Source organism: Amblyomma maculatum, chromosome 11, assembly GCF_055883805.1.
Source record: "Amblyomma maculatum isolate TAMU_Amacu chromosome 11, ASM5588380v1, whole genome shotgun sequence".
Taxonomy (NCBI): domain Eukaryota; kingdom Metazoa; phylum Arthropoda; class Arachnida; order Ixodida; family Ixodidae; genus Amblyomma; species Amblyomma maculatum.
This window is the reverse complement of record NC_139354.1, coordinates 91,419,539-91,432,686: the sequence shown is the minus strand read 5'-3', so window position 1 is coordinate 91,432,686 and position 13,148 is coordinate 91,419,539. Positions and strand designations below refer to the sequence as shown.

The window sequence follows — 13,148 nt, the reverse complement described above, 5'->3', positions numbered from 1 at the left end:
GTTCCTGCCAACGCAGTTTTGCTCTGTAACAATATTTCAGTCATTAGCATTCCTCCTGCAAAAAAATGTAAAATCTGCCTTATGTCATGCGAGCAAGCGGGCACCAAACGCATACTATGCTTTTAGCATCATTGCGTTTTGCTTAAATGTCTGTGCGAAGAATAATGTGGATAGCTTATGGGACGGATATGCATCACAGCAACTTTATTTTCCTTAATAAAATATTGTGACGCGCATCCCGGCCGCCAAAACATACAGAAATGGCCATAAACCTACCCACAGCAATGCTGGAGTAGTTGGTTTACTTTCCATATATTTTCCTTTATTCTGTTCCATGAGCCTTATACGTGGCAGACCCACAAGTTCTGCTGTTCCGGCTTGGCTTGACAAGTGTCAGCCGTTGATAATTATAGGTTATTAACGACGCGCCACTACTGGTGCGCACACTCCTAGACACCCTTAGAGTGGGGAGGGGGGGGGGGGGGGGGGTAGCTGTCCTGTCTCAGTGTAAAAGGATATGCTCTCGACTTACGTGACAAGCTCAGCCGGAAGTTACCTACCATGTAGTGATAGAAGGGGGTAGCCGTTTAGTGCCCAGCTTTCGCCGGTTAAAGCCAGAGTACGGGCCTAATCCAGAAGTAACAAACAAAAACAAACCTAATACAGAGCACGAGACGATATAGAGAAATTCACATTAACACTTAAAATACAGACGAGAGGTTCACAGAAAGGCATGAAAGAAAAGAGGATCTCAATAAACACAGAGGCTCTACAACACTGAACAATACACGAGAGAAGCAAGCGAGCCAACATTAATTGTTCACCGGGCACTGTTGCCGACCGACGTCTGGAGAGTCGCGATATGGCATTCATGTAATAAGAACGCCGCTCCCTCGCAGGTCTGTGGGCTTGCCGAGCAATGGGTGGACACCGGAAGCCGAGCAGTACCACTTGTGAATTCCCAGCAATACTAGCTCAAAAATTGGCTGGCTAGCACAAGCGATTCGACCTCAATAAATAGGGCACGCCGCGTCTCTCTGTCAAGATGCGGCAAGGCCGGCGCGCACTTACACTTAACTTCGCTCGTTTAAATGTCCGCTTTTCCACCCGCAGAGCCGAATGGCGTTATTGGTTAGGCGCGGCCGAAACTTCTGGAGAGGTCGAATACGTTACGGCCGAGTGAGCCACCGGATGTCGTCATCGCCGCCGAATGATGAGAAGGAGGGCAAAGCTGACGCGTACATTTAATGCGTACAACCGCGTGCTCTCCTCAAGCGGAGAAGGAAGTTTCTGGAATGTGGTGGAATGTTCGATGCAGACGCCGCGCGGGCTTCCTTCGCGCTGCGCTGGCTTAACAAAAATGCGTGACGGTTTCGTGACAACAAAAGCCTTGTTTTTCTTTTTTCCCTATGTAATTAGCATGCAAATCAACTCCTCACATCTTTAGTTTTGATAATCCAAAGTTGCTATGTTAAAGTGCAGATTTCATTCAGTTCAACTTGGGGATAAAATGTCACTGGTATCTTTAAAATATACAAATTAGCATACATTTCACTTACCTGTGCTACGTATCTCATATAGACGAAAATATCATTCAAGGATAAGTCACCGTAATTGTAGGGTGATCATTAAGAGTCTAAACGGCCAATGTTCAGTGTGAACCGCAAAAAGCAGGTGTTGTGATAACCACAGGTGCGAAAAGTATGATTTAGAACTTGGCACGGGCTTAATGCAAACCACGCACCAGTTTCTCTGCTGAAGTTTTATTATGGAACTTTGTATAAAAATAACATCATTATCTGAACAATGCAACTTCAATTATGTACAATTGTACATGTCTGCAATCACGAAATCAAGTACTGCACTTAAAGGACGTATGTTACGTATGGTCAGAGATGGAGCGTCTGCGGCAGTAATTGAAGCACTAATTTTTCTTCCACACAGGAAGGCGTCTGCCTGATGAAATACACCCTGAACTACACGTCGTCGTAGACTACCAATTGAGTCTTGAGCTTGGCTTTGACGAAACGAGAATCGCTAAATACCTGGCCATTTTGACGAATGCGGTATGCAGTGCCTTTATGCATTTTACGCCTGAAATTTTGGGTTATTCCTACTCGTACTAAAGCACTACTGCCTCAAAATAGGTCATTTCTTGTGACACGGTTGTTTTTATCATCCAATAGACGGAACCTATATTGAGGGAAACAATTCCGAGAGCACGTGGAATCTGCACTGCAGAAATGCGAATGACGCGTGGCTCGTGCAAACGTCATTATCATTGTTAACGTCATAATTGTCATTATCACTAATGGTAGCTTTATTGTCATTGCAACTACCATCCTCAGTATATACAACTAGAATTATGACGCGCGTTTTACGGTACGAAAAGCAGTTTCGGTACCGGTACCGGGTGGTACCGGTACGGTAATGAGCGCGACGGAATTTCCCTGCGTCACGCCCGGCACCGTAAAACGTATGTCAGAATTCTCCTTTCTCCCGAGGGGCTCTGAGCACTAGAGCCTTTGTTGTGTATGCGTGAATTTTATTGTGATGAAGCCAGTTCCATGCATCCTGATAACGACGTGTCATATGTAAGTAGCGCATATGCTAAAAACATTTGTGTGATTTTTGTTGATTTTGTTTTGCAGAATGCGATGTGCCAAAGCAAGGCAAAAAAAAAAAGAACGGCGCAACGCAGTTGGTTAAAGCGCCCGGCTTGGGTTGCAAAGAGCAGAGGTTCAATTCCCTGAGGAGACAGGATTTTTAATTAATTTTAATTATCATCCTCACGATAACAAGGAGTGTTATGTGCGTTTGACGATCCCGGGCGTGTTGCAGTTTGTTAAAGCGCTCGGCTTTGGTTCCAAAGCCATATTCAACCAATAATATGTTTACTTTGTATATATTCTTCATATGTGTACCGCCCCTTATGTTTATTTTGTATATAATCTTAATACATGTACCCACCCCTTATGTAATACCCCTGAACCGGGGGTCTTTAAAGTAATGAGGTGATGTGATGAAAGAGTGAGGTTCGATTTCCGGTGCAGATAGGATTTATTTACTTTTAATTGCCCTCCTCACGGTAGAAAAGGATATTTAAAATGTGCCTTTCGGTAGATGACGTCATCTGGTTGACAGCTACAGTGGGACAGGACGCTGTACGCCGTAAGTGTCAGCTGTTGGTGGAAACGCCGGTACACTGAGTTCTACTGCTATGTCAAAAATGGTAATAAGGATACAAACATCATTCGTCAAATATAGCCACTTTAAAACCAGCTGTTTTCCGCATTCATTTCGCCAGCTAGTCTCCGAATTTTGTTCATTTTGGAAAATTTGAAATACTGTGGCTTACCCATTGGAATGAAAAACTGGTGACTCCTAAGTTAAATCGTGTTGGTGAAAACTATCAGCAAGAAAAACATTTATCAAGGCAAGGTGAGCGAGAAAAATGCGAAATAATATAATCAGAAGTGAGTTATAACATACAATCTGTTAAATAACATGGTAGGATAGGAACATAAAACTAGTCCAAATATGAAACTGAGTTCCTAAGCGTCATAGCCAAATACGTGTATTTCAGATGTGCATTACTAATGCTTTGTCTCTTTACTGCGACAATGGCCAAATGCTCGAAAAAATTGCCCAAAGAACCATATTACATACAACCGCGATACATGCGTTATAAGTGCAATGCAAAAGTATTTTCAGCAAATATTTGTGGTACTTTCAAAGTGTATTTTATTGCTGAAATTTTCTTCACTTCACTTCACTTCACTTTATTTCCTTGAAGGCTTCTCTTGGAGGCATTACATAAGGGGCGGGTTTACAAGCATGAGAAGATACAAGCACAGGTCATGGTGTTTGAAAATAAATTTTTAAGGCATATCAATAAATTGGCATGAGAGGGCGGCGACTTCATGGGGAAGGGCATTACAGTCAACAATTGCTCGGGGAATTGCTCCGTGCACAGCCAAGCAGTGTGAAGCTTGCTTTTGGCTGAAGCCCCAGTCCTCTGCACGGATACAGGGGCCTGCCAAAGCATCTAATCCCCGCGATTACACAAAGCATTTATCACAAGAATTGAAGGCGAACATACGTTGTTTTCATAACGAGCCTCCTCATCCGCTTTCTCAGAAGAACATTTCAAAAACGTGCGACGCCTTCTGCTACACCTGTCATATTGAGCATTTTGATTTGCAGCGTGCTTTGAAGTAAAAATATGTGGTATAAACCAAGTGAATAAGGAAGGTGAGGAACTCAGTGTTGAAGGACGAAGATAAGGGGGTGTGAGTTGAAGTGCCGCCTGGATTGTGTGAGGCTTTCCTTGTTCTCGGAAACACTGCGTAAACAGGAGAAACCTCAGGCTGCTATTGCTGCGTGTAGGCAGGCTCGCACTGAAAGGGTGGCCGGGAGGCCACCGGTGACGTGTGCCGGCGGGAGGAATGTAGCCGGGAGAGCTCTGTACATGAATGATTTGCCGGATTTTTGAGGTAAAGTCCGCGAGTCATGCTCGTCCACGCAGGGGACAGATGTCACATTACCAAGCCTTCCAAACTTAGGCGTTATTCGACGGCACTTTAGTGTTTCGAATGTGTAGATGTGGCGGAGAACAGAAACAATAGAGAGGTCATATTTGGCAATGAGAAACGTGGAGATAACATCTGGAGTGCCCTTAAAAACATGTCCGACTTTGTCATCATCGACATGCGAGAGTTAATGATCTTGTAGTACAATTTGAGCACCGCTTAATTAAAGGTAGTGTAAGTTTCGTCAGGTGGTTGAGCACGAGAGGCGAGGATCTGCTGGGCCTATTTTTGGAGCGATAATTAGTCAACAAAACACTGCTTAAGTTCAGTGACAAAGCACTTCCATGTCGTCAGCGTGTCCTCGTGTCGCGGTTTTCCAACCAGATAAGTGTGGTGTCGGTCAGGAAGAAAACAACGTTGTCGAGCTGTGTCGCGGAGTCCATAGAGATTTTTTCTCTTGCTTAGAGAAAGACCTGTGCCGCCATCTATAAGAGCCAAGACAAAGTATACACGTTTTCTTCCTCTTTCAAAAGCTTTCAATATCATTTGCTTTTTCGTTATACCAGAAGAGAGCCGTGTTGAAAAGTGGAGCAACTGTGAAAACATCTAGCTCAAATTGTTTCGTGCACTTACTAGACCAGAAAATGTTGCTGCCTCTTGTACTACTTGATTAAAAAATTTTGGTATTCTTTCTTTTTCATTCGCCAGGCTAATCTCCGATTCCAGAGCATGGCGCAGCCAAGAGTACAGCTACGTATTGTGGGCATAACCGTAACAAAGGCGGTAAGAACTTTTGGCAAATAATGTAACGGATTTTACCATTTACGTCTTACGTATCATAGCTACAATGAGAATAAGAGAAATGAGGAGCTTTGGCACGAAAAAAAGAGCATTCATTAAGCGTACGACTAGTACAGGGAACATGCTGAGCGTTTTGCTTAGTGTATATAGGGATGGCAAGGGGCAAACTCAAGAGATTATTGTAAGAAGAGCAGTAGGTATTGCTCCATAGACTAAGCGTTTTATTGAATCGGTTTGGTTTGATTTGTGGGGTTTAATGTCCCAAAGCATCTCAGGTTATGAGAGAGAGAGAGAAAACTTTTAATGAGCATATAATCAGCAAATATTAGAATCAGTCATGGAAGTGTTCTATAAGCAATGTTTACCTTTAAAGATAAAGGAACGAAAAAACTTGCGTAGAATAATATCTTGGAGACGCCAATATTCCAGAGGGAATAACAATGACAAATTGAACATTTTATCTAAAACGACACTGCTCATTCGTATGTTTGTGTAGTGCTCTTTTATTGTTTGCTTTCTGCATCAAGAACGACTACGGGGAAATAGGTGCAAAAGAGACAAACAACAACAAGGAACACTACGTTTTGCCCTGTTCCTGGAGTTTTCAATTTAAAAACAATGTTTAGAGCTAGCCTTGAAAAACCTGCATAATTATAAGCTACGCAGCACTTTAAGATAACGCAAGAATGACATCTGGCGGCGCATTGGAGGGAAGAGCCCAGTAATAATGTATTTTGTTAGTTTGGGGATTTTGCGCATGCGTTATTGAGTTCGTCATGCACGCTTGCCATTTTCTGTATTAAGCAAACACAGCATATAAGGTATGTTTTGTGTACATACCTGAAAGTCCTTCTTAAAGCTCATTTCATAAATTATTTGTGCTGAGCTTAAAAATGGCAATAGTAAAAGGGAATTCAGGAACAACCGATATAGTTTGATTGCATCTGCGAAGCTGATCGAAAGCTCATCATTGTATTGCACCTTAGATTTTTGTAGCGCTTGCTCAGACGACTATGAGAACAGTATTATTTTGTCTTAATATACGCCCAAACAGCTAGCAAATGTCCTTCATGAGATGACAAACCGAAGCAAGCTTTAAACATTTATCCGTACCACCTCGACTGGAATTGGAGTCCCAAAACAGTGCCTACATCTGGCATTCAATGAAATCTAGCTGCCGATGCACAAGCGTGGTTAAGAGCTGAGTCCGGCCAGAGAAAGAAAAGGAGCAAAAGCTGACACTGCACAGGATGGAAAACAGAGCCATTTAGTTCAAGAACAAACACATGCAGGAAACAATGAGGAAGTAAATGAGAGCAAATTAAAGAGATAAAAAAGGGTCCTTCACTCAACTTAGGTCCACTACATCGGACCAACCACTGGGGAGAAAGGGGGCAAAGAAAACAATCACGGTAAATAGTACAGGAAAGAAGTAATAATTAGACGCTTCCCACAAGAGTATTCAATTGTCGCGGCTGTATTTGGCTGTGGGTGTCAATATTTTGCTTCCCTGCCATATCTGTTTTTGGCTGTTTTCGCGCAAAGTAGCACCATCTGAAATGATCTGTGGGACACCGGTATTAACTAAGCTTTAGCTTCATCGCTGCAAATGTGCAGTGCCGTGTAGTGCCGACAGCTCGAAATTTGAAGCCGTCTAGCTTGGCGGTATCAATCGAGATTGTTGGCTGAAACCGCTTCAACCAAGCTTGGTGGCTCTCAGTAGGCTCCCGAACGAGTTCAGTGGTGCCAGGCTATACACCAAACGTTTCTCCTAGCAGTCGAACTGCACAGGGCATCTTTCGCATTGACGCGCAGTTCCTTTTATACGACCCCTGCTCTTTCGACGCCAGAGCACAAAATGAACCTTAGTTTTAGAGCTTCATGCAATCTCGAAGCAAACGACACGATGAGCTTTTGGTGCTCTCGTTGCACCATACCTCTTCTTCAACCGTGGTTTGCGTGCCTCCAGCAGTCCTGGAAAAGAATAAAGACCTCGCCCTGCTTGGCATGTGCCCATTAGATGGCAATAAAAGAGCGGAAACAACGTCGCGGTATAAGTTGCCCGAGAGCTACATCAGAAATATCAGAGAGAGGACTTCCTTTCGGCCACATCAACTCTGACAAATCTCGAGACGAGGACAGGACAGACGCTTCTATAGACCAAGATAGGACGATCGCCTGTTCCCATTCGCGTCTCATTTTATGTGGTTGATTGCGCTATCCCTTCGTGGGCTTATGAAACAAGCCCGAACATAATCCATTCTGGGCTATCTCTTCGTCAATTATGGCATTTCAGTAATATGCAATGACCGCCCAGCACTGCGGATGTGCGGCCAAGTCACTTACTATAGATATGACAGCTTCAATCTATCCAAATTCCTAAAGTGATACATTTGTCAGTTAATACCTTTTCATATGGTGGTGAGTGCGCATGTGTAACCAGTGCAACATCTGCAACGTTAGGGAAATGACCGTCTAGATTCCAAGCACACTCACATGAGATGCAATCAGGATGGTGCTAGAAACACAATTTTTTACCTGACAAATCAAGTATCCATAGAATATAGACGATCGAAATATCTACATTGCAACAGAATACCTATTTACTTTTATTTCAGATTACCGAAGAGCCTTACATTGTCCATCTCGAAGGTTATAATCACACTAGAAATATTCTCTATGAAGAAACAGTTCAGAAATTCAACGCATTTGTTCTCAACCAGACGTACTTTGATGATGCCGATATTGTATTCCTTCTCACGGGGTGAGTGATATTTCATTCAGCCTCTCAAGTCAAGCTGTAAGTATGTAAACCGTAAGTATATCTATGGACTTTGCCATGTGGAAAACTTTTTGGTGACCGATATGCGTGGGCCCCTAATACCCCAAGCGCAAATTAAATCACTTTTTCACAGGTATCTTGTGCAGGGGTTTCGTTTTCCATAATTTTGCAGGGTATTGCGCGCATTACAATGTCGTAGACATTGGGTTAGGTAGCGGCCAATCGTATGATCATGCTTGAAACATTGCAGTAGGTGCGAAGTATTCAATAAATGTGCGTGCTTGCTGCACACTATTTTGACTGCGATTGCATTGTTTTTAAGAGTTGCCCTTCTTCTAGCTTTGATTGATTCTAGAAGAGGTCTCACGTGCCTATTAAAACCACCTATCTGCAAGGCGCTCGTCGATATCGCTGATGAACAGCTTTTGGTTTTAGGCGCCCTCTCTCCGGATGACGATGAGGAGCACTATATGTTGCTTGTTTATGTTTTGCTTACAAAGTGGATTTCTTGTAGAAATGAGGGTCAACAACCACTCTGCAGCGTCCAGAGGCCGGTATAGTTCCTTCAGAGGCAGCATGTATGCAAGATAACGAGGCTACGTAATTCTAGTGTAATCTCAAGGGCAGTGGTAAGTCTTGGCGAGTACTACTAAAGTTGAGTGATGGCGTAGCTTTATGATCACGACTCCATCTTTATTGAAGTAAGTGGGAGCCGCCTGGTCAAGACGAGGTTTATGCGAGGTTTTAGCAGTGGCTTGGCCAAGAAAAACCCTCTTCCGGTGTTCATTTCTGAAAGGAACACATGCATCATATATCTTGTATGGGACGCAGTCCATGAAAGACATTCAATGCAGATTTTAACTTTATGAACAAGGCCGCTGGCGAGCAGTGTCTACACTACAACCATAACCTAACCATCACTTTCTTTTCGTAATTAATGATTGCTTTAAATTTTTTTATTTATTTTCATTTTCATTCCTTCATTGGTTTTCATCTAGTACACGAACAATATCTCCCGAAAAATTTTAAATTTCGTATATCTAAAAGCGGTCTATTTCGCTCTTGAACTTTGCAATTTGTGCAAACAATTATACAACCATAAACAAACTACACCCAGCATAGGTTTTGAAAGAGTGGCGGTGCGACCATATCGCCATGCGTTTTCCACTACTGGACTATGCCTTTTCCAGAACCAAGCGCACCTCATAGTTAACTCAGGCTCTAGCGCTATGCACTTCAAGTCATCTTCATCAAATTCCATCCACGAGCAAAATATCTAGCGTAAGCGCTGCTTTATTGCATTTTGTCCTTTTAAAGTATGATAAGCGGGGCGATAATTTCATACTGCACTATCACTAAAGTCTTCAATCGTCAATTTTGACTAGTTTTGCGCGAATCTGTAGCCTCCCTGCGCCAATATTCCGCATTTGTCGTAACTACGTAAGTTTTAATTTTCGTTTGTTATATGTGCATGCTGCAGTTGTGAAAAATGGCTGCTGTTTCAGCAATTTTTGTTTCAAAGCTCACGGGTGGTTAGCTGTACGCGCGGTCGCTACTTTGCATAAACTTAATATGTACCTCTCTACCACATCGGCCACTAAGTTATCAATTCCCACGATGGACGTGAGAACAGTTTTGATTGGAGCTGACGATATTTTCCTGTAATACGGTGCACTTGATGCATACTGCCGAGCTGGGCACAAAAACCGGTTCATTGTGTTGCCAGTCTCCACTGGTATTTTGGAAGGCGGGCAAGAAGCTTTGAAATGAGCTCGAAGCAGATGGCTTGTCGTCCAGTAAGTCTATTCAGCATCCCATTAGTACGAAAAGAACAGTTCCCGCACAAGAATCCAACTATACATGTGCACTTCTTTGGCGTCGATGCAATATTTTCCTCCAGTCTGAAGTGCTCTTCTTCAGGAAAAGCAAATGTGCTTTCGCATAGAACGCCAAGTTAGTTTAGAATGCTGTTAAATTGTGGTGATCACAGCTTTTTGCTTCCACATCTTACGAACGACCACTCGCAGGTCAAAATACGAAACAAAAATGCTTTCCCTGCCACACACCTCCCCATCCAATGTGACAGTTTTGATGTGTTGCAGCTTTTGCAGATAGAAATAATTTATTGATGTTTGCACCAAATGTTCAAGATACATCCTCGGCATTTGGCTTAAAATGCTCGCCTGCAAGTCCTTTAGAGATAATAGTTTAATGGTTAGGTCATTCAAACAGTTCAAAACACATCGGGAAGTCTTGAGCTCTAAATATGCGCGAGTTTGAAGTTTTTAATGAGCACAATCGAACATTTAACCCTACATAATTTGAGCACCATATTATGAAACGTGCTTCTTAAATAAGCGCAATGCAGATAGCGTACTCAACAAGAACAAAATCTTAATATTTTAGACAATGAGTAAAAGGTTTATATAATTTGCCTTTTTCAAGATATGACGGATGCAAGTACTAAGCTTTCCTATAAAAACAGAATCATTCAGGCCCCAGGAAGAAATCCAGAACACACTCAGAATTTGCGGCTGAAATTCGCTTGATTGTTTTTTTCTGCAGGCGAAATATGTCACGGTGGAAGGACGGGACGCTTGAACACAGAACAGGCGGTAAGTATTACGTCTTGGTTGAAACTGGGTCTTCAAAATATGTGAGGTTCAAATGTTGCCGGATTGATCTTGTGTTCTTCCTAACCAAAAAATAGGCAGAAAAAAAACCACTCTAAGATTTCTCACTAGCTCTTTACCTACACATATACAAAGCAAATAATTTAATATGTGCTGTGTCTGAATCATCACTCAACATGATTTGTCTCTTGTGTTTCAAGCTTCTGTAGACCGTTTTGACTGTTTAGAACAGCTCTTAGAGAAATAACTAACACCGTTGTGAAAAGCGAATCTTGGAGATACAAGCTTAGAAAATGTATTCGAGAAAACCCCCACGAGTCAAAAGCAGGCAATTTTTAAGGAGCCACTGATACGGCTTGCAGTACGAGATCGCTGGATCAAGCTTTGGATTATATGAAATTGTCGTATGTTTACACTCAGCAGTGGGTGTCACAGCGGCATTTCTTAGCGTAAAGAGAAGCAGGCGAGGTGCTCCGTGCACTTTAATCAGGCTAAAACATTTTCGAGCGATAACACTAAAGTTTTGAAATAAGGACACACCTTGTTTTTTTTTTTTTACATTAATTCCAATCCTAAATACTACATTTCTCCTTCGTCTACCTACTGCCCCCCGTACCTTTTTGGACTATGTTGATAGATAAATAAATAAAAAACTAAAAAGTGACCGTCAGGACCTACTTAACCCTTTGCGTCGCTCAGCCCGTTTCCAGATGTCTCTAGCACCTATTCATCTGTGCGTTTTTATCTTTATACAGTGTTTCCAAGGTAACTATAGCCCCAAGGGTTAAAAAATAAAACATAAGCTCAAAACATCACATATATATAGCTGCCAGTCATAATGCGCACCACAGGCAACTTTTTCATTTTGCAAATATTTAATGAGTAATCATCATAATGTTTCAAATTTACTGTTATTGCCTTTAAACAATAAATGCGATTTGCAAAGTTGGAGAGCACCTTCTGAAACCCCAATCTCATTTATTTCTGCGAAAGAAAGCCTCAAATGTATCTTTTTTCCAAGCTCTAAGGAAGCTGCGAAATAAAAAAATATCTGGTCACACACCGCTAACGAATTCTCTCGCCATTGTTTGGGTGCTCTCAATCGGGGATTGACTGAACGAAATTAGCGGCGTCCGTGACACGACAGCCCAGTTCTAGCGGTAGGCTATGTTGGCGATGGTTGCAGCGAGCGTGGTGGACTCGCTGCGACTTGCACCGTCACGAGCGCCGACTGGCTGAAGCGGATGCAGAAACCATCGCAGATTTATCGGATCAAAGCCACACAGCCACGGCTGCAGCTGACTTCAGTCGCTCAAACCATGATTTAGTCTACCTCAATCGTGGAGAGCGAATGCGACAGCCAGGTGGTATTTTTGTTTTACCCACGCTCGTTTGAGCTTCGTAAAAAAGATGCACGTGAGGCTTTCTTTATCGGAAATAAATTGATGGGGGTTTCATAAGGAGCTCTACCACTTGTAAAGTCCCATTTATTGCCTAAACGCAGTAGTTAGAAAAATTATCTTAACTACTAATTAGCTAATTGCCACATAAGGAACTGTCTCTGGTGCGCCAGATGGCTAGTAGCTGCATACAAGCGGTGTATCTGGCTTTTGACGGCGCTTGACTTCTGTTCCCAAGGATGCGGGATCGAATCCCGGCCTCGGCGGCCGCTTTTCGATGTAGGCGGAAAGCAAGGCGCCCGTGTCCTGTGCGATGTCAGTGCACGTTAAAGAACCCCAGATTGTCGAAATTTACGGAACCTTCTACTAGGGCGTCTCTCATAGCCTGATTATCTTTGGGACATTAAACCCCACAAACCAACAAATCCAACCAATCTGTTTCTAAGCCTAAAGAGTAAAAAAAATATGGCAGCATATTTCGGTACCAGCTTGGAAAAAGAACTCTCGTCAAATTCTAAAAATACCAATATCTTAATGTAATATTAAAAATATCCTCACATGGTCAACGCATATTCCGGATGTTTGCTTTACTGGAGAAATTGGGGTTTATAAAGAGGAAGCTTAAGCAGGCGCCTGTAAGAACGAATATGTTAGCTTGCAGTGCAATTATGCACACTAAAAAGAATATGCTTCAGAAATCTCGGACCCGCATTCTTTGAATGACACCATTGCACTCGAGCGAGTCCAGAGAAAATATGTAAATTTTATACACAGAATAAAGGCCAGCAATGATTTGCCGTCCTCATTGATGTTGCAAAATAGAATACCGGCACTAAATATGCGCGGAAATATTAATACATAATACTTTCTTTGGAAAAAACGATGGGAAGCTAACATATTCCGCATGTTGACCTTCTACGAGGCAACCACGTCACAGTCACAGTCAGAAAAGAAACGCTGACAAGTAGTTTTCTCTCAAACGGTGAGCGAGTTGAATTCT

The 13,148-nt window shown here is 42.5% G+C and overlaps 1 protein-coding gene across 14 annotated transcripts in view; it reads left to right on the top strand.

The window, feature by feature from the left end:
• The window catches only part of LOC146174387 (A disintegrin and metalloproteinase with thrombospondin motifs like), a 119,796-nt gene that overhangs the window by 96,854 nt on the left and 9,794 nt on the right, over positions 1 to 13,148 (top strand). For all 14 annotated transcript variants that reach the window (XM_084583191.1, XM_084583192.1, XM_084583187.1 and 11 more), the window contains 4 exons: positions 1,945 to 2,066; positions 5,241 to 5,315; positions 7,952 to 8,097; positions 10,681 to 10,730. In XM_084583191.1, coding sequence (XP_084439317.1) covers positions 1,945 to 2,066; positions 5,241 to 5,315; positions 7,952 to 8,097; positions 10,681 to 10,730 — 393 coding nt within the window. The remainder of the gene's footprint in view (positions 1 to 1,944; positions 2,067 to 5,240; positions 5,316 to 7,951; positions 8,098 to 10,680; positions 10,731 to 13,148) is intronic.